The 23,024-nt window shown below is 38.8% G+C and overlaps 1 protein-coding gene across 1 annotated transcript in view; it reads right to left on the bottom strand.

Annotated features, from left to right (window-relative positions):
- The window catches only part of LOC133612143 (SITS-binding protein), an 89,206-nt gene extending 71,367 nt beyond the window's left edge, over nt 1-17,839 (bottom strand). The window contains exons 1-2 of the mRNA XM_061969310.1: nt 17,122-17,839; nt 6,689-6,860 (exon numbers count right to left, since the gene is read on the bottom strand). Coding sequence (XP_061825294.1) covers nt 6,689-6,860; nt 17,122-17,592 — 643 coding nt within the window. The 5' untranslated portion in view covers nt 17,593-17,839. The remainder of the gene's footprint in view (nt 1-6,688; nt 6,861-17,121) is intronic.
- Between the last annotated feature and the right edge of the window lie 5,185 nt (nt 17,840-23,024).

Below are 23,024 nucleotides of genomic sequence, written 5' to 3'. Positions count from 1 at the left end.
TGTGACGGTACACAAAAATTTTGGTTCGGTACGTACCTCGGTTTAGAGGTCACGGTTCGGTTCATTTTTGGTACAGTAAGAAAACAACAAAATATACATTTTTGGGTTATTTATTTACAGAATTTGCAAAATCTTCCACCAAAAATATTTTTCTTAGTGGAATATTTGATGTGAAGTAATCGAAACCTTGGTTAGGTCAATAATTCATAGTAACATTGATTTTGATTCAATATTATGTTTTGAGCAATGACAGTTTGAAAGAGAAAAAAACATCCATCCATCCATCCATTTTCTACCGCTTATTCCCTTTGGGGTCGCGGGGGGCGCTGGAGCCTATCTCAGCTACAATCGGGCGGAAAGCGGGGTACACCCTGGACAAGTCGCCACCTCATCGCAGGGCCAACACAGATAGACAGACAACATTCACACTCACATTCACACACTAGGGCCAATTTAGTGTTGCCAATCAACTTATCCCCAGGTGCATGTCTTTGGAAGTGGGAGGAAGCCGGAGTACCCGGAGGGAACCCACGCAGTCACGGGGAGAACATGCAAACTCCACACAGAAAGATCCCGAGCCCGGGATTGAACCCAAGACTACTCAGGACCTTCGTATTGTGAGGCAGATGCACTAACCCCTCTGCTACCGTGAAGCAGCTTAGTTTTATTAGTCAACATTGCAAGTTTTTCTAAATTACATTTAACCTTTAAGCTTTTTTATTTCACTTTTGTTATGTTTTTGTTTATTTTAATAGTATTTTTAGAATGTGCCATGAGCCTTTAAAACATTAACTGTGGGCCGCAAATGGCCTCCGGTGCACACTTTTGACACCCCTGCTATAGATAATAAAAAATTAAATCTGATAAATCTATGGATAAAAAGCAGAGCCTGGCAACGCATGCGCGTTTATCATAACTCTCTCGCTCTCTCTGTCTCTGCCCCTCCCTCACGAATGCTGCTGTGCGCACAATTTGTTTTGTTTTTAACCCCTTCTTAACCCTGAACGTACATTGAAAATACACGCAACGCTAACTCAAAATGCCGGACATTTGAGGCATTTAAGAAACTCCGCCCTGACAGCTCCGCAAAAGAGGACATATCCGGTGAAAAGAGGACATATGGTCAGTCTATCGTAGCCCGTTAGCTGCTAGCATACCGTGTGTTGTGCCTCGGTGTGCATTGTTTACACAACGTGCGTTACACTACTTAATATGTCCGTGTGGAAACTCGTTCGGTACACCTCCGAACCGAACCGGAACCCCCGTACCGAAACGGTTCAATACAAATACACGTACCGTTACACCACTAATATATATACCTGTGTGTGTGTGTATATATATATATATATATATATACATATATATATAGTCAAGGTTACTGTGGTCTATCCGTTATACAGTGCTCAATACCGGAGTAGAGCGGAATATACATTAGTGTCAGAATAATTGTATAGAAGTTATCACACATTTTGTTTTCCCATTAGTTCAGGCTGCCCTGCGAGAAGACAAAACCTGTCTTAGTCCTTATCAAGCAAAAGGCTTGCCGCTTGTAAACCTCCACTGTGTGCGATGGGATGCAACGTGGAGGTGTCGGTCTCCCTGATCTATTGGACAGCCACAGGAAAGACCTTGTCCTGACCCGAGATCTACAAAGCAGAGCGGAAGCAGGACCTGACCTCGCTCCAGATACCTTTTCTTTGAACTGTTCATGACCGTGTGCAAAAGCTGTTTATGACCACCTACCCTTGGGAGCAGCTGCGTAATGTAATGTAATGTAATCAGGAAATGCCCAAATAAAGGAGGAGGCGTGAAGCTCCCTCGTCAGAGCGTGGGACGACACTGTTCAAAGGGTACAGGTCTACGCGCTCTCCTCATGAGCTAAATTGAATCCTGTCTCCGTTTGATTTCTTTGCTTCTCGGACTTAACTGCAATAAGAAACATATGTTTAATGTAACCTAAGATTTTTTGTTAAAATAATGCCAATTTTTTGTGGTCCCCTTTATTTAGAAAAGTACCGAAATAATTTTAGTACCGGTACCAAAATATTGGTATCGTTACAACATTAGTCCACTGTAAAGATGGCGGGTGTAGTAGCTATACGGCATGGGACCCCCTTGTTCAGCCTACCACTGCATTTCATAATACATCCATGCATGCCTTGTTTTTAGTAGAGTGTGTGCAGCATCACAACATAACATATTCATTTTTGTGTCTTTACATTGGCTAATTATCAGAGACAGATGAATTTGATGGTTATAGCATAGATTGACAGCAGTTTCAATGTAGCAAACACCGAAAACTGAGATTATGACACATTCCTCATCACTCACATTAACTATCACACGAGTGGTTCGTGCCTCCTCCCTTTTTCCTCCGGGATAACATCTAACACCCCTAAAATAACTTAAAGAGACGGTAAGGCCCTCATCCAGTTTGTTCTTTGAATAGAAACAAAAGGCAATTGTTTCCATGTCTGTGAGAGTTAATTTAAGATGCAAAAAGTGGTTTGCGTCTCTTTGTAGTGTAATCTCTTAATTATTAAACCAACATGCCACAGACAGTATTGTCTTTCAGTCTATTTGTGGGCCACTTCCCCATCCAGCTGGGTGTATTTTGGGCGTGCTTTTTCCGGGAGTCAGTTGCGTTATTTTCCTGCACTTGCACACCAGCAAACACGTTTATAATGAGATCCCCAGGGGGATTCCCTCACACCCTGCACGTTTCTCACCACACTTTGTGCTGCACGCTGTTTGTGGCCTCATTTTGCTCTTTAATATCATTTGTGTGACACACTAGGGCAGGGGTCTGCAACCCAAAATGTTGAAAATACGAAAAAAAAAATATGTCTGGAGCCGCAAAAAATGTAGAGCCTTATATAAGTGTTATAATGAAGATAACACATGATATAATTGCCTATATTAGTTATATTAGCCTACTATCAAAATGACTATGTGTCGCAGGCTGACGCAAATCCTTGTTGACAGAAATGTTGAAATGTAATATTCTACACATTTTTTACAATATTGGAAAACTACTAAAACGGAAGCTTTTCAGAGGGTGTGATAACTCCTGGCAATTACTGGCTTAGAATGGCCAAAGGTGAAGTTGTGTGTGTCCAAGTTAAAGGAAACGGAAACTGCAAATAAAATGACCTCAAATATACCTAAAAACGAGGCATAAGGACGTACATACAGCTAGCATAAATAGCATGTTAGCATCGATTAGCTTGCAGTCATGCAGTGACCAAATATGCCTGATTAGCACTCCACACATAAACAAAGCTCACCTTTGTGCATTCACGCACAGCATAAAACGTTTGATGGACAAACAGAGACAAAGAATGAGTGGCATAAAACACGTCTTTCTGTGGCAGCATCAAGGAAAGTTGTATATGTAAACAAACTACGGTGCGTTCAAGGACTTTCGAAATTAGTAGGACAAAATGGCGCAAGCCAAATACTCTCATCAGTGTAGCATGTTTATTGTAAACAGTGGGATTTCTAACAATTTTTTTGTGTCATGTTTGTCCTCCTACAGAAACCATATTAAAACAAAATATATATTTTTTCCCTCATCTTTTTCCATTTTTATACATTTTTAAAAAAGCTCCAGAGGCGGCGCTAAAGAGCCGCAGGTTGCTCGAGAGCCGCGCGTTGCTGACCCCCGCACTAGGGTCTGCAAAGCTGATTGCAGCCTAGTGAGTGTTGTAATACTGGAGGCAACCATCGCCACATCGCCATTCGAAGTTTGAGACTTGTAAAGGTGACTATGTGGAGGTTATTTCAAGTCTAGAGCGCTTTCTTAATGTTAAAAAGAGTACTGTTTTTTCATGCTCTATCTATAAAATAACATCTATAAATAATCATTCCTAATTCGCGGTAATTTAATAAACAGCAATAAAGGAGGGATTACTGCAGGGGTCTCAAACTCAATTTACCTGGGGGCCACTGGATGCAGAAACTGGGTGAGGCTGGGCCACAAGAAAAGGTATATAAATTGTAGCCCGGAAGAGTTAGGGCTGCATGGGATTCTGGGTATTTGTCCTGTTGTGTTTATGTTGTGTTACGGGGCGGATGTTCTCCCGAAATGTGTTTGTCATTCTTGTTTGGTGTAGGTTCACAGTGTGGCGCATTTGTAACAGTGTTAAAGTTGTTTATACGGCCACCCTCAGTGTGACCTGTATGGCTGTTGATCAAGTATGTTTTGAAGTCGCTTACATGTGTCTACAGAAGCCAAATTCAACATGTGACTGGGCTGGCACGCTGTTTGTACAGGATGTAGAGGACGATAAAGGCAGTGCCGTGACGGCACGCCCTTAATAGTGTTGTCTGAGGTGAAAATCGGCAGAAATTCGGGAGAATGGTTGCCCCTGGAGATTTCCGGGAGGGGCACTGAAATTCGGGAGTCCCCCGGAAAAATCGGGAGGGTTTACAAGTATGACGCTGTCAAGCGGCATTCGTATAAAACTCGCGGGCCGCACTAACATTAAATTTTCATATTAAGGTGCGGGCCGCAAAATAACGTCTCGCGGGCCGCAATTGGCCCGAGGGCCGCGTGTTTGAGACCCCTGGATTACTGTATTACAAAACCCAAAACCAGTGAAGTTGGCATGTTGTGTAAATCGTAAATAAAAGCAGAATACAATCCTTTTCAAATTATATTCAATTGAATAGACTGCAAAGAAAATATATTTAATGTTCGAAGTACTGAGAAACTACTTTTTTCCCCCCAAATAATCATTAACTTAGAATTTAATGGCAGCAACACTTTGCAAAAAAGTTGTCACATGGGCATTTTTACCACTGTGTTACATGGCCTTTCCTTTTAACAACACTCAGTAAACATTTGGGAACTGAGGAGACACATTTTTGAAGCTTTTCAGGTGGAATTCTTTCCCATTCTTGCTTGATGTACAGCTTAAGTAGTTCAACAGTCCGGGGGTCTCTGTTGTGGTATTTTAGGCTTCATATTGCGCCACACATTTTCAATGGGAGACAGGTCTGGACTACAGGCAGTCCAGTCTAGTACCTGCACTCGTTTACTATGAAGCCACACTGTTGTAACACGTGCAGAATGTGGCTTGGCATTGTCTTGCGGAAATAAGCAGGGGCGTCCATGAAAAATACATTGCTTGTATGGCAACATATGTTGCTCCAAAACCTGTAAGTACCTTTCAGCATTAATGGTGCCTTCACAGATGTGTAAGTTACCCATGCCTTGGTCGCTAATACACCCCCATACCATCACAGATGCTGGCTTTTGAACATTGCGCCCATAACAGTCCGAATGGTTCTTTTCCTCTTTGGTCCGGTGGACACGACATCAACAGTTTCCAAAAACAATTTGAAATGTAGACTCGCCATACCACAGAACACTTTTCCACTTTGCGTCAGTCCATCTTTGATGAGTTCGGGCCCAGCGAAGCCGGTGGCGTTTCTGCGTGTTGTTGATAAATGGCTTTCGCTTTGCATAGTAGCGTTTTAACTTGCACTTACAGATGTAGCAACGAACTCGTATTCTGTTTTTATTTACGATTTACACAACGAGGCAACTTCACTGGTTTTGGGTTTTGTACTTTAGCCCACCAGAAGTAGATTTGGCTATGGAAGTGTGTGCATAAAAAAAACAACAAACCAAAAATGCATTTTAAGTAAATTAAACAATAAGGTATAATTAATATTTGACAAGTTACGTAAGGATGTGTATTTACTATAAATACAAAATAATCATGTGTAAACCAACAAAAAGACTATATTGACAACTACAATTCAGTTAAATCTATTATAATCAATAGCCATGTGTTCATATTCCAAATAATTTCAAAAGTTTATTTGAAAATGTAAAGAAATAGGTTGAAAGCTCCAAGGGGAATGTAAAATGTTTGATACTTTCTACCACAGTGAAGCTAATTCAAAACTGCTAAAGCGCTTTGGCATTAATTGAAAAAAGAAACAAAACACAATAAATATGTAAAAACTATGAAAAAACGAATGTTTTTTAGACATTTTAGGTTAAGAGAAAAGGTTTGGTTACAATGTAAACTTAAAAAGTAGGTTGGTTTTAGAAATACTGACGTAAAATATTTTCCCTTGACAGGATTCAAAGCGATGCTAAATTAGCAATTATCCCTGTTGGCTTTTGAATGGACATGGCCAGGATGCCGCTAAACGAACCAAAACTATTACTATTAAAGTTAAAGTAACACTGATAGTCACACACACACACACACTAGGTGTGGTGAAAGAACCCTCTGCATTCCACCAACTGGGAGGTGAGGGGAGCAGTGAGCAGCAGTGGTGGCCACGCTCGGGAATCATTTTTGGTGATTTAAGCCCCAATTCCAACCCTTCATGCTGAGTGCCAAGCAGGGAGGTAATGGGTCCCATTTTTATAGTCTTTGGTATGACTCGGCCGGGGTTTGAACTCACGACCTACCGATCTCAGGGCGAACACTGAGCAGTTGACTCACTGCTGAATTTAAGTTTATCGGAGACAAAGTAAAATTGTATCAATGAAGTCATTCAGTCTATCAAAGTAAAACAAGCAAACAGCTTGTGGTAATCATATGCACTCGGTAAACAACTAGTGTTTATGCCAGGGACCGGCCTAGGATGTCGTGGTCACATTTCCAAGGAGCACGGTGACGCACAAAAACACAGTGTCACTGCAAAGACCAGCTAAACTCACCTGAGGAGCCAAGGAAGTAGCGCTCCAATGCAGAGCCAAAGCCTGAGGGATTCTCCTTGAGGTCGCTGACGACGAAGGGCTGCATGGTGGCGTTTTGATCATTAATTGGCCACGTCTGACCATTGACACTGGGGCCGCCGTACCAGGATACGTTTGTCATGGAGAAGCAGTCCTGACAACCAAATAAGAAAAAAATAATTAAAAAAAGTTGTCCTACATAAAAACATAGTGATATATTCTTGAAACTGATGCTAGTGTAAGTACAGCCCTGCTTCCCTGGGCTCGAACCCATGACCACACAACGCCATTGTTAGTCAAGCACGCAAACCAGTGGGCTAAAAGCTCCTAACCCACTGACTAGTGCAGCTCTTGAGGTGTAGGGGAGTGATATTTGTTTACTGTTCTAGCGCACAGCTAAGCTAGCTGGGTGTGTCTGTAAAATGAGGTCAAACACATATTGAGTACCGGTATACCATAGACTCCAAGAGCATCCAAGTTATCGCCTTGGGTAAATATCCATACTAAGGATAATTTCAGTATCTGATCAATATTATTTTTTAGTTCCCGCTTGTTAATTTTCACAAATATTTATTTATATGTATATATATATATATATATATATATATATATATATATATATATATATATATATATATATATATGTATGTATATATATATATATATATATATATATATATATATATATATATATATATATATATATATATATATATATGTATATATATATATATATGTAAGAGATGCGCGGTTTGCGGACACAACCGCGGAGTCCGCGGATAATCCGCGGGTCGGGCGGGTGACATGACGAAAAAAATTGATTTTAAATAGATCGGGCGGGTGGCGGTTGAACCAATTTGGAAATATATATACATAGTTAAATGTTGTTACCCACATACGAAAAACGAGCAGCACTCTTTGAAACAGGCAATTATTCATCAGGCACTGCAGCACACCACAACACAACACAACAGAAGAAAAAAAAAAAAAAGATGGCAACGGCGGCAGCAAACGTGGTACACGACAAACTAAAAAAAGGGAATACTAAAGACCAGGGAAAAAAAGACCAGCTATTTGCCTTGGCCAATAAGTTGCAGGTAATTTATTATTATTATTTATTTAATTAATTTTGTTTAAATAGGGATGACATACATATGTTATTGTATAATTTAAGTTTGTGCGCGTGATTGACAGCCTAAGGCTTATGAGGCACATTTTTTATTTATTTTTTTAATTTCAACTTAAAAACTTATGAGCCTATGCCTATGCCTACAACATAGGCTATGTGTGTATCTTTATTTTCCTGCCTGTCGTTGACAATGGAGATTGTCTGATATTTTGTCATGGCTGCAGATCAATCAATAAAGGTTCATTTTTGTCGCAAAATTGTTCACTGTTTCACTGTTCAACCCGCCCTCGTCCCTTTTTGAGCATTATAACGTTAACAAGTTAATATTCATTGAAATAAATTCAGAACATTTTTTTACCTAACGGAAATATAGGCCTAGTCTTTCTAAAACATTTTTTTAACTTCTTAAAAGCATCGTTCTGCTTGCTGCAACTGCGCACACAAAGTGTGAGGAACGCACTCCTGATCTGAGGGCATTGGCAACAATAGTCAACACTTTCTTAATGGAAATGACAATAATACTATAATAATGATAAATAATATTATCACGCATTAATATATCTTAGCCACTAATGCGTGGCCAAGAGATATTAATGCGTGGCATGCGTTGAATGTCTCTGCTGCATTGGATCAGTCTCCTTTCTTTAACAGGCAAAAGCTTTCTAACCTCACTAATGCCTTGCATCGTCTATATTAGATATATAACAACGGGCGGGTGGCGGGTGGCGGGCGGGTGTGGATTTGATAAAATGTTAGTTCGGGTGGATGGCGGGTAGATGACGACTTTTGTGATGCGGTTGCGGATGAAATAATTGCCTATCCGCGCATCTCTAATATATATATATATATATATATATATATATATATATATATATATATATATATATATATACAGTACATATCATTATATAGCTGTGAGACCCGAAACACTTTACTTGGTATCAAATCCATATTAAAATTTGCAGTAATGCTCACCCTTAGTGTCTACACTCTACAGCAGGCCTGGGCAATATATATATATATATATATATATATATATATATATATATATATAGTCGAGGCTACTGTGGTTTATCTGTTATACATTGCTCAATACCGGAGTAGAGCGGGATATACGTTAGGTCAGCAAAAAACAAGGAGACTATTTCATCCCTACAAGCCTGTTTCGCAGGTTTCCCTGCTCTTCAGGGGATTTCAAAAATCTGCAAAACAGGCTTGTAGGGATGAAATAGCCTCTGTGTTTTTTCCTGACCTAACGTGTATACATACAGTATATAATATACTGTATATATACTGTAAATGTATGTGTGTGTGTGTGTGTATATATATGTGTATATGTATGTATATATATATATATATATATATATATATATATATATATATATATATATATATACAGCTCGGCCCCTGGCCAAATTTTTCTAACCCAATGCGGCCCCCGAGTCAAAACGTTTGGGGACCCCTGGTGTATATACTGATACACTACTAGGTATCGATAGTATGAACACCTGGATCGATCACCCCTTCTTTACGTTGAATCTTTAGTTTTTAGATCCTTGTGGCTTGTCCCTGGCAGTTTGGTCATGTTTTAGTTTTTCCTCTGTGTCTGTCTTTATTTTCCTGTTAGCGCTCTTATTTTGTCTTTATTTCCTGCTTGTATACCTGAGTGTTTTTCTCCCTCAGCTGTGGCTGATTGGTACCGGGCCACACCTGGTGTCAATCAGCCAGCTGCTATTTAGATCTGCTTTGTCCTCCAGTCAGGGCTGGATTATTGTCGCTACTACCTGTCATTAATACTTGTCGTTGTAGCTGTGTCTACTTCTGTTCCCTCTGCTCATGCCATAGTCTCGTTTCTTGCCACGTAAGTGTTTGTTTTTTCTCATCACAGTAAGTGTAGTTTTTCATGTCCATAGTTTCTGTCTAAGTGTTAGTTTTGTTCATAGCCAAGTTTGTTCTCCGCCTTGTGCGCGCTTTTTGTTTGTACCCTTTTGTTTGTTTTTGGTTATAGTGTTAAATTAAATCATGTTTTCCTGCTCAATGCCTGCCGCCATCTCTGCATCTTGGGGTTCGTCACCTACACACTCTGACAGTGTCGTCCTGCTCGGAGTGTGTGTGTGTGCAACATGCTTAGCCATTCCTCGTCCTCTAGTCCTCCAGTGATTTTCAGGGTAAACAAAAATGTTTCAAGGTAAAAAAAAATTGTCTAGGTAAAAAATGATTTTCAAAGTAAAAAATGATTTTTTTAGGGTAACAAAAATGTTTTCAAGGTGAAAAAATTTTTCAAGGTAAAAACAATTTTTTTCAAGGTAAAAAATGTTTTCAAGGTAAAAAATGATTTTCAAGGTAAAAAATGATTTTCAAGGTAAAAAAAGGTTTCAAGGTAAAAAATGATTTTCAAGGTATAAAATGACTGTCAGGGTAAAAAAAAAATTTTCAAAGTAAAAAATGATTTTCAAGGTAAAAAATTACTTTCAGGGTAAAAAAATTGTTTTTCAAAGTAAAACATTTTTTCAAAGTAAAAAATGATTTTCAAGGTAAAAAAAATGTTTTCAAGGTAAAAAATGTTTTCAAGGTAAAAAATGATTTTCAAGGTAAAAAAAAGTTTTCAAGGTAAAAAATGATTTTCAAGGTATAAAATGACAGTCAGGGTAAAATAAAAATTTTCAAAGTAAAAAATGATTTTCAAGGTAAAAAATTACTTTCAGGGTAAAAAATTGTTTTTCAAAGTAAAACATTTTTTCAAAGTAAAAAATGATTTTCAAGGTAAAAAAAATGTTTTCAAGGTAAAAAAAAATGAGTTTCAGGGTAAAAAAAATGTTTTCAAGGTAAAAAATGTTTTCAAGGTAAAAAATTATTTTCAAGGAAAAAATGATTTTCAGGGTAAAAATTTTTTTTTCAAGGTAAAAAATGATAATTCCGCCATAGTGGCGAGGATTATTATTTAAGAACCGGTTGAAGACGCGTTGCTCTCAAATTGTAGACTGTGTTCTGGCAAGACACGCACCCTTTGGAATTCATGCAAATCCTGCATGTGTGTAACACGGAATATGGAAATGGAATTTGACGGGGTCCCCACATCTGCGGTCCCCTCCGAGGTTTCTCATTGTGCCCATTGGGTTGAGTTTTTTCTTGCCCTGATGTGGGATCTGAGCCGAGGATGTCGTTGTGGCTTGTGCAGCCCTTTGAGACACTTGTGATTAAGGGCTATATAAATAAACTTTGATTAATGTTAAAGTTAAAGTCCCAATGATAGTCACACACACACACTAGGTGTGGTGAAATTATCCTCTGCATTTGACCCATCCCCACGTTCACCCCCTGGGAGGTGAGGGGAGCAGTGAGCAGCAGCGGTGGCTGCGCTCAGGAATAATTTTTTGGTGATTTAACCCCCAATTCCAACCCTTGATGCTGAGTGCCAAGCAGGGAGGTAATGAGTCCCATTTTTATAGTCTTTGGTATGACTCGGCCGGGGTTTAAACTCACGACCTTCCAGTCTCAGGGTGGACACTCTAACCACAAGGCCACTGAGCAGGTCACCAATTGATTGATTGATTGAATTGTGTCTCCCTGCGGGTGCATCTCCTTTTGAAGGAATCTTTCACGTGAGTACAATCTTTAGCCATATAAACACTGGAACACAGCTGTGGTAATGCTCCACTGGGCTCAGCAGCTCATAAGCTGATCAAGGATCAGGTAAAAAAGACAAATATCGGCCCCTGATCTGATCCAATGTGCAGTTCTCCACCGGTGCAAACTACAACCACAATAATAAACACATTTTTTTCATCCAAATTGAGCAATATTGCAAATGTTTGCTCTGGCCCTGCACTGCGTCACATGAGTTGAGAGCAGTTCATTAGCACTAATCTGCTAGGTGTTATGTGTACAGTAGATGAAAATGTGCAGGACATGTCAATTAACAGCCGCTCATTGATGTTGCCTCAAATCTAAGCGTCTCAGAAGAGGCGCCAAGTGGTCAGCTGAGGATTTGGGGAAATTGTGCTTTCTAAGCCCACACGGTCCCGCCACATGACTAGAAACGGTGGTTGGGACAGATTAACCTCCCCAAGCATCCTGATGGACACACGTGTGAGAATTAAGCCGAGGGAAAGTACAATATGTGCCGGGCCGCTCCAAAGTGGGGGCCGATGGAATGTTATTTTCTTTACAAGTCATTTTAACAATCATATGATTTCGGCTATTTGTGCCAACATCTAAAAGTGCCACCATGTCAGGAAACTTGTAAAAACTAACATAAAAATGCAGTTGCAGCGTGATAACAGAGCATAATGCACGGCAAAAAATTAAATACAAGATGTTCCTCAGTTTTGATTAACATAGTGTCAGAATAGTATTACACTATATCAATTATTGTAACTGGACTGCCCTTATACTGTAAGGTAGTCCTAATATTTTGATTACCTTATTTAGCATCATGCAAGGGAACATATTGGGTAAGAATGATGCATAGCAAACAGAAATTATTAACCTGGGGACATTTGATTTTAATCGTTAAAGCCAAACAGTATAGAAGTGAAGTGAAATGCATTCATATAGCGCTTTTCTCTAGAGACCCAAAGCGCTTTACATAGTGAAACCCATTATTTAAGATACATTTAAACCAGTGTGGGTGGCACTGGGAGCAGGTGGGTAAAGTATCTTGCCCAAGAACACAACAGCAGTGACTAGGATGGTGGAAGTGGGATTGAACCTGGAACCCTCAAAAGAGTTTTAAAACATTTTGAAATAATGCTTTTTTTGCTCAAATTTCTCAATCAACTTCAGTCCTAAACAAAAGAACATGTGTTTTTTGTTTTTTTTACCTTTCGAAAGGCTTTTACTGTCACAGGTTTAAATTAGTAAACCAACATGTTGTGCAAATTTATACTAATTGAAAACTGTGACATATTTTAATTAAAACCCCTAAGCCTAAAACATTTAAATAACATTACACGTTTGGTATTTTTTAAAATGCAAAAAAACAAAAAATAAATCTAAAATGTTTTTGCCCTTTAAAAAATAAAGGACTCATATGTCAGTATTGTTGAATAACTGCCAGTGTATAGAACAGACCGCAAAATAATTGGACATGGCAAACTTAAAAGTTACCATTTAAATAAGACTTAAGGAGAAATGGCCAAAATACAGCAACAATTTACTGAAAAGACAGAAAAATACACCTTTGTCTCCTGAGGGTTAATACTGCTATAAATTGTTGATGACATTTCCCAAACTTTCGAAAAGATAACATAACTTTGATTGAGCAAGTGTAAGGACGGTTAACATTTATTGTGCTGCAAATATTTCAAAAATACACTGTAGAATTGTACCAGGAAATCACAGCATAACAGTATTCTTTCACAGTAAAATACTGTAATCAAATTTACTGTAACAGTACAAGTGACTGTAAAAAAAAAACTCCTTGTATTTCACAGCAAATGACTGTTATAGAACAGTAAAAAACTGCAAACAAGTCCTCTGTAATATCATAACAAATTACTGTAAATTTCAAACTGATATGTGTTTCAACGGGTTCTGTATAGACTGTGTCGCACACTGTTGTACAGTAAGTGGCCTTATGTTGTTAAACTTTTTATTACTGTAAAATTACCATTTTTAAGTTACAACATGTATTTGTAAGTTTATTTGTAATTAACCATAAAATGTACAGCTCAGTAAATTGCTGTAAATATATTTCACATTAAATTAGAATTAGGATTTATTGTATTGTCTTTAAACATACATAAACGAACACAGGGTAACAAGATGTAGTTTACCATAAAATCCAGAAGTGCACTAAGTTGAATGTTTAGAAGTATGTGTGTATATATATATATATATATGTGTGTGTATATATATGTATTCTAGTATATATGTGTATATATATATATATGTATATACAAACCCCGTTTCCATATGAGTTGGGAAATTGTGTTAGATGTAAATATAAACGGAATACAATGATTTGCAAATCATTTTCAACCCATATTCAGTTGAATATGCTACAAAGACAACATATTTGATGTTCAAACTGATAAAAAAATGTTTTTTTGCAAATAATCATTACCTTTAGAATTTGATGCCAGCAACACGTGACAAAGAAGTTGGGAAAGGTGGCAATAAATACTGATAAATTTCAGGAATGCTCATCAAACACTTATTTGGAACATCTCACAGGTGTGCAGGCTAATTGGGAACAGGTGGGTGCCATGATTGGGTATAAAAACAGCATCCCAAAAAATGCTCAGTCTTTCACAAGAAAGGATGGGGCGAGGTACACCCCTTTGTCCACAACTGCGTGAGCAAATAGTCAAACAGTTTAAGAACAACATTTCTCAAAGTGCAATTGCAAGAAATTTAGGGATTTCAACATCTACGGTCCATAATATCATCAAAAGGTTCAAAGAATCTGGAGAAATCACTCCACGTAAGCGTCATGGCCGGAAACCAACATTGAATGACCGTGACCTTCGATCCCTCAGACGGCACTGTATCAAAAACCGACATCAATCTCTAAAGGATATCACCACATGGGCTCAGGAACACTTCAGAAAACCACTGTCGTCGCTACATCTGTAAGTGCAAGTTAAAGCTCTACTTTGCAAAGCAAAATCCATTCATCAACAACATCCAGAAACGCCGCCGGCTTCTCTGGGCCCGAGATCATCTAAGATGGACTGGTGCAAAGTGGAAAAGTGTTCTGTGGTCTGACGAGTCCACATTTCAAATTGTTTTTGGAAATATTTGACATCGTGTCATCCGGACCAAAGGGGAAGCGAACCATCCAGATTGTTATCGACGCAAAGTTCAAAAGCCAGCATCTGTGATGGTATGGGGGTGCATTAGTGCCCAAGGCATGGGTAACTTACACATCTGTGAAGGCACCATTAATGCTGAAAGGTACATACAGGTTTTGGAACAACATATGCTGCCATCTAAGTGCCGTCTTTTTCATGTACGCCCCTGCTTATTTCAGCAAGACAATGCCAAGCCACATTCAGCATGTGTTACAACAGCGTGGCTTCATAAAAAAAAAGAGTGCGGGTACTTTCCTGGCTCGCCTGCAGTCCAGACCTGTCTCCCATCGAAAATGTGTGGTGCATTATGAAGCGTAAAATACGACAGCGGAGACCCCGGACTGTTGAACGACTGAAGCTTTACATAAAACAAGAATGGGAAAGAATTCCACTTTCAAAGCTTCAACAATTAGTTTTCTCAGTTCCCAATCGTTTATTGTGTTGTTAAAAGAAAAGGTGATGTAACACAGTGGTGAACATGCCCTTTCCCAACTACTTTGGCACGTGTTGCAGCCATGAAATTCTAAGTTAATTATTATTTGCAAAAAAAAAAAAAAAGTTTACGAGTTTGAACATCAAATATCTTGTCTTTGGAGTGCATTCAATTGAATATGGGTTGAAAAGGATTTGCAAATCATTGTATTCCGTTTATATTTACATCTAACACAATTTCCCAACTCATATGGAAACGGGGTTTGTATATATTAGGGGTGTGGGAAAAAATCGATTCAAATTCAAATCGCAATTCTCACGTTGTGCGATTCAGTATCAATTCTCATTTTTCAAAAGTCGATTTTTAAAAAAAAATTGATTTACTTAATTTTCAAAAAAAAAATTTTTTTATTTTTTTTATTTTTTGAAATTAATCAATCCAACAAAACAATACACAGCAATACCATAACAATGCAATCAAATTCCAAAACCAAACCCGACCCAGCAACACTCAGAACTGCAATAAACAGAGCAATTGAAAGGAGACACAAACACGACACAGAACAAACCAAAAGTAGTGAAACAAAAATGATTATTATCAACAACAGTATCAATATTAGTTACAATTTCAACATAGCAGTGATTAAAAATCCCTCATTGACATTATCATTAGACATTTATAAAAAAAAAAAAAAAAAAAAAAGAACAATAGTGTCACTGTGGCTTACACTTGCATCGCATCTCATAAGCTTGACAACACACTGTGTCCAATATTTTCACAAAGATAAAATAAGTCATATTTTTGGTTCATTTAATAGTTAAAACAAATTTACATTATTGCAATCAGTTGATAAAACATTGTCCTTTACAATTATAAAAGCTTTTTACAAAAATCTACTACTCTGCTTGCATGTCAGCAGACTGGGGTAGATCCTGCTGAAATCCTATGTATTGAATGAATAGAGAATCGTTTTGAATCGGGAAAATTTAGTTTTTGAACCAAGAATCGCGCTGAATCGAAAAAAAAAAAATCGATTTTGAATCGAATCGTGACCCCAAGAATCGAAATTGAATCGAATCGTGGGACACCCAAAGATTCGCAGCCTTAATATATATATATATATATATATATATATATATATATATATATATATATATATATATATATATATATATATATATATATATATATATATATAATGTGTGTGTGTATGTATATATATATACATATATATATGTGTGTATATATATGTACATATATGTATGTATATATATATATATGTGTGTATATATGTATATGTATATATATTTATATATATGTGTGTATATATGTATATGTATATATATTTATATATATGTGTGTATATATGTATATGTATATATATTTATATATATGTATATATATATATGTATATATATTTATTTATATATATATATATATATATATGTATATATATATATATATATATATATATATACTGTATATATATATGTATGTATGTATGTATATATATATATATATATATATATATATATATATATATATATATATATATATATATATATATATGTATGTGCTCCAATCACTCTATCACAAAAAATAAGAGTTGTAGAAATTATTGGAAACTCAAGACAGCCTTGACATTATGTTCTTTACAAGTGTATGTAAACTTTTGACCACGACTGTATAATGTATATATGTGTATACAAATCACTATGCCATGAATATGCAAATTATAGATTATAGCACATACATAGTTATGAGTATGCACAACTAATATAAATTGTTCTGTCCTAAACATACAAATACAATTACTGTAAATACTACGGTGTAAGTAATGCAATTATTACCCAGTAAATTTGTCGTGAATTCACAATGAAATTATTTACAGTGAAACATGTGAAATCAGACAAATGCTAAACATATAGCTTCCATGCATGCAGATTGACAAATTGCACAAATAAAAGTGATGCATCGTTTTAAGGGTGTCTAATGCGCATGTATGAAAGGTCCAGTATTAGTATGCACATATTAAAGGGGAGCTAGATGTTTCTACCTTGAGCTGCACATGGCATTGCACCGGCGTCCACGTCATACTGTAGCACTCGCTCCCCGCGTCCTCGTCCACGTCCAGGGAGATCTTGATCTCGGCCACCTTGTCCCAGGTGTAGCAGAATTCGGTCTTGTTGAGCCAGCACAGGTTCCTGACAAAAGGAACCTCCAGGTCGGGGTCCCCCACGTTCCCGACGTCTATCTCCACGTAGGTCCTGTCCTCCGCCAGGGTCTGGATGACCAACGAGTGGGTCCTTCTCTCCCAGATGAGTCCGCTGAACGTCCCCTTGAGGATCCAGTTCTTGTTGGGCTGGTCCACCACTTGCCAGTATATGATCCCGATGGTCATGACGAAGAAAACAGCCACGCCGAGACACGCGATCGCTCCTTTCCACGTCTCGTTCATCTCCTTCAAACCCGTGTCCCATGTCACCTCCGGGATGGGGCTGGGGTTCCTATTTCGAGCGTGAGGCATTTTTTTTTTTTCCGATCAGCAAAGACGCAAACACCGAGAAATGCTGCAGAAAGCTCCGTGCGCCAAAAGCTTCATGGTGCCATCTTTGCGCGTGTATTTCCTTCAACTACACTCGTTATTGCGCCACTTTGCCGTCCAGCAAACCTGTCAAAATCGCAGGAATGGGTACGTGACTTACTGCATCGTGACGCCGCATACAAAAGGCTCGAACTATCAATAAAGCGGCGAGCTGCCCCCGGTTTGGCAGCAGTGCCGACGAATAGCCCCGAAGACGCGCTCTCGCTTGCGCCGTGTACCGTCTGACGTAACGCCGCGCTCTTTCTTCCCATGCAAGGTGGAGAGGGAGGGGGGTGGGGTGGGGGTGAGGGATCAGGGGTCTTTGCCAGAGTCTTGGAGCTGCCAGCGTGGGCGAGGAGGCCACGGTCGAGCCAAGGGAATGCGTGGCTGCAGACTTTCCGTGCGCTCTGCGTGCGTAAAGAGGTGTACGTCCAGCCTGAACGGGGACTACTGGTGGTGCGTTTGGGTGGGTAATGGTACTCTGCGGGGGAGTGGGGACACTTGACATACTTTAACCACATTTGTTCTTGTGGCATTTCACATTTTTCTTAGAGAGTATGGACAAAACATATCTACGATTGAATTAAATTATACAGGCGCATTTTAGGATAGACTTATGTAAACGTTGATTAGCAATGATAACAAAAAATCTTTGATACAACAAAAAGTGACATACACTTGTAAAGAACATAATGTCTTGGCGGTCTTGAGTTTCCAATAATTTCTACAACTCTTATTTGTTTGGGATAGAGTGATTGGAGCACATACTTGTTGGTCACAAAAATATTCATGAAGTTTGGTCGTGGTCGGGGGTGGACCGGGGGCGTGGTTGGGGCTGGGGGCGTGGTTGGGGGGCGTGGTTAAGAGGGGAGGAGTATATTGACAGCTAGAATTCACCAAGTCAAGTATTTCATACATACCGTATTTTCCGCACTATAAGGCGCACGGGATTATAAGGCGCACCTTCAATGAATGGCCTATTTTAAAACTTTGTTCATATATAAGGCGCACCGCATTATAAGGCGCACCGCATTATAAGGCGCATAGAATAGAAGCTACAGTAGAGGCTGGGGTTACGTTTTACATCCCGTAGTTGCGAGACCTGTTGTGGCTCAATATTGGCCATATATAAGGCGCACCTGATTATAAGGCGCACTGTCGGCTTTTGAGAAAATTGGGAGGTTTTTAGGTGCGCCTTATAGTGCGGAAAATACGGTATGTATATATATATATATATATATATATATATATATATATATATATATATATATATATTTAATCTACATCTTGAAAATATGCAAACAAAACTGTGTTTAGATAATTGATACTTCAAACTTGCATGAATAAATCTTAAGGAATATAACATAACTTGGCTTCTGAGAGCTTCAAAATGTAATAAATAAAATGCTAAAGTTGTTGATAAACAAGCAATTATTTTAATAATTAAATATGTTAATTTTAATTGAATTATTATGATAATTGAAAATTAATGATTTCAAATATGTTTATTTTAATGTATAATTCTAAGGCTGGATGTAATAAGGAGTCAGAAAAAATACAAATAAAAATACAATTTTGATGTTTTTAGCAAAATATAGTATTTATTTTATTTTTATTTTAATTAATAAATATATATATTTTTAGGTAAGGTAAACATAATAATACAATCTATCTCTAGTCTGGATGATTTAGTTCTTGTCATCCTGTTGTCCTCCCGTCGTGAAAAAAGGCTGTCCTCACTCAGGTCCGCATGGAGCTGGAGGTCGAGCTCCGGCTGAAAATCGGGAGATTTTCGGGAGAATATTTGTCCCGGGAGGTTTTCGGGAGAGGCGCTGAATTTCGGGAGTCTCCCGGAAAATTCGGGAGGGTTGGTAAGTATGAGTTTGGTTCTTTTATGAATTTATTATGGGTCTACTGAAAATGTGACCAAATCTGCTGGGTCAAAAGTATACATACAGCAATGTTAATATTTGGTTACATGTCCCTTGGCAAGTTTCACTGCAATAAGGCGCTTTTGGTAGCCATCCACAAGCTTCTGGCAAGCTTCTGGTTGATTTTTTGACCACTCCTCTTGATAAAATTGGTGCAGGACAGCTAAATTTGTTGGTTTTCTGACATGGACTTGTTTCTTCAGCATTGTCCACATGTTTAAGTCAGGACTTTGGGAAGGCCATTCTAAAACCTTTATTCTAACCTGATTTAGCCATTCCTTTACCACTTTTGACGTGTGTTTGGGGTCATTGTCCTTTTGGAACACCCAACTGCGCCCAAGACCCAACCTCCGGGCTGATGATTTTAGGTTGTCCTGAAGAATTTGGAGGTAATCCTCCTTTTTCATTGTGCCATTTAAAGCACCAGTTCCATTGGCAGCAAAACAGGCCCAGAGCATAATACTACCACTGCTTGACGGTAGGATGGTGTTCCTGGGATTAAAGGCCTCACCTTTTCTCCTCCAAACATATTGCTGGGTATTGCGGCCAAACAGCTCAATTTTTGTTTCATCTGACCACAGAACTTTCCTCCAGAAAGCCTTATCTTTGTCCATGTGATGTTATATCATTTCATAGTTGGTGAGAATAAATAATTAGAATGCATAAATATAAGTTCATATTGTACACATAATGTGATTAAAAAGTTATTTCCTTTGGTTAATTCATGCAAGTTTATGTTTACTTAATTTTCATTACAAAACCCATGCAAATTGGAGGGGTATATATTTTTTGTTGTTCACATTGTTGGGGGTACAATTAATATGTGATGGAATTAAGAAAGCAGCACGAGACAACAAGTGTTTGATGTGGAAGACCTGAATGGAGTCTCGGATTGAAAATAAACATAAAGACCAGCGGACCCGAAGATCCAGTGCCGGAACGTAGTTCACTCTTGTAGTAAGCATCCCATATCTGGCTTCCCTCCAGCGTACTTGCTCTCTCTCTGTGTCTTCCCTGTTCCTGTGTCTTATGTCCTCTGTGTTCCCCGCAGTGCTTCCCCTGTCTCCCGTGATCAAGCGTTGTGCCTCGATTCCCACTGGATTCCGGACTTCCTCCCTCAAACCTCGACCCCTGCTTGGACACGGACATCGTTGCTTCTCTCCAGCCCCCGACCGCTTGCCTGCCCACGGACTGCCTTCTCGCCTCGCCCCTTTGGTCTGACGAAGGATTCATCCAACACGCACATACAACAAACTCTGGTTAATTCTTCACATCGTCTTGCACCTGTCACTTAGAGTAGCAAACACATCCCACCTAATCATCAAGTTCAATAAACCTATTGAACTGATTCCTGCCGGGGTGTCGTCTCCTTCCCCCGCCGTACGTAACAAGAATAGACCCGTGGTTCTCAAACTTTTTACACCACCACAGAAAACACTTGACTCTCAAAGTGCCACCGTAATTACCAACATTAAAATACAGTAGCGTAGTAGGCCTAAATATTCATTAAAACAAAACCGATGTTTTACTTAACAGTATATATTTAATATTTTGGCCACTGTCAAATTACACATAGTTTGAACAGTAACACTGTGTTTGAATATAGGAAAATAAAACACTGTACTCTAATCAAGCGATTCTTTGTTGTACCACTAGTTGAAGCCCGCGTACCCCTAGTGGCAGAGTCTCCTCAGTGATTGTTCAAAGGGCACTGCGGAAACTTTTTACATGCTTTCCTAACAACCTGGAAAGAAGACAAGTATGGGAAGTGAAGGTTCGCCGTCAACAATGGAGAGCCACCAATTACAATGTCTTGTGCGAGGTAAACACACAACACAACATATGCGTTTGGTTCAGTAGAAAACACACAGAAGCTAGTAGAAATAAAAACAAAACAAATGAACAAATTAAAGGATGGTTTGACAAAAACAGACTATCTTTGACTCTCAGTAAAACTAAAATAATGCCATTCGGTAACAGTAGAAGACAAAGTCAAACAACAAATAGACAGAGTAGACACTGAAAGAGTAAAGTAAACCACATGTTGGGTGTAATAATAGATGAGAAAATACACTGGAAATCTAATAAAAACAATTCTAAATTCAGTAGTATATGTCAATAATGAATATGTTCTGGAGCAAAAATCATTCCATATTCTTTACCGCTCGCCAGTTATTGTGCAGAAATATGGAAAAAAGTCATAATTTATCTCTGGTTGTTGGTCCACAGCTAATGAAGATTTTGGCAAAATGATGGTATCAATCAATCGATCAATCAATCAATCAATGTTTATTTATATAGCCCTAAATCACAAGTGTCTCAAAGGGCTGCACAAGCCACAACGACATCCTCGGTACAGAGCCCACATAAGGGCAAGGAAAAACTCACCCCAGTGGGACGTCGATGTGAATGACTATGAGAAACCTTGGAGAGGATCGCATATGTGGGTAACCCCCCCCCGCCCCCCCGCTCTAGGGGAGACCGAATGCAATGGATGTCGAGTGGGTCTGACATAATATTGTGAGATTCCAGTCCATAGTGGGGCCAGCAGGAAACCATCCCGAGCGGAGATGGGTCAGAAGCGCAGAGATGTTCCCAACCGATGCACAGGCGAGCGGTCCACCCCGGGTCCCGACTCTGGACAGCCAGCACTTCATCCATGGCCACCGGACCTGTGTGTCTCCCCCTCCACAAGGGATAGGGGGGAGCAGAGGAGAAAGGAAAAGAAACGGCAGATCAACTGGTCTAAAAAAGGGGGGCTATTTAAAGCCTAGAGTATACAAATGAGTTTTAAGATGGGACTTAAATGCTTCTACTGAGGTAGCATTTCTAACTGTTACCGGGAGGGCATTCCATAGTACTGGAGCCCGAATAGAAAACGCTCGATAGCCCGCAGACTTTTTTTGGGCTCTGGGAATCACTAATAAGCCAGAGTTCTTTGAACGCAGATTTCTTGCCGGGACATATGGTACAATACAATCGGCAAGATAGGCTGGAGCTAGACCGTGTAGTATTTTATACGTAAGTAGTAAAACCTTAAAGTCACATCTTAAGTGCACAGGAAGCCAGTGCAGGTGAGCAAGTATAGGCGTAATATGATCAAACTTTATTGTTCTTGTCAAAAGTCTAGCAGCCGCATTTTGTACCAACTGTAATCTTTTAATGCTAGACATAGGGAGACCCGAAAATAATAGGTTACAGTAATCGAGACGCGACGTAACGAACGCATGAATAATGATCTCAGCGTCGTTAGTGGATAAAATAGAACGAATTTTAGCGATATTACGGAGATGAAAGAAGGCCGTTTTAGTAACGCTTTTAATGTGTGACTCAAATGAGAGAGTTGGGTCGAAGATAATACCCAGATTTTTTATGGTAATAAGCTGTTTTTAATATTGTTATTTTTGGTCTTTCTGTGTATTGTGTAGTTTATTGCCAGATGCG

Source organism: Nerophis lumbriciformis, linkage group LG10 (genome assembly GCF_033978685.3).
Source record: "Nerophis lumbriciformis linkage group LG10, RoL_Nlum_v2.1, whole genome shotgun sequence".
In the NCBI taxonomy this organism is placed as follows: Eukaryota; Metazoa; Chordata; class Actinopteri; order Syngnathiformes; family Syngnathidae; genus Nerophis; species Nerophis lumbriciformis.
This window is presented reverse-complemented; position numbering and strand designations above follow the sequence as displayed.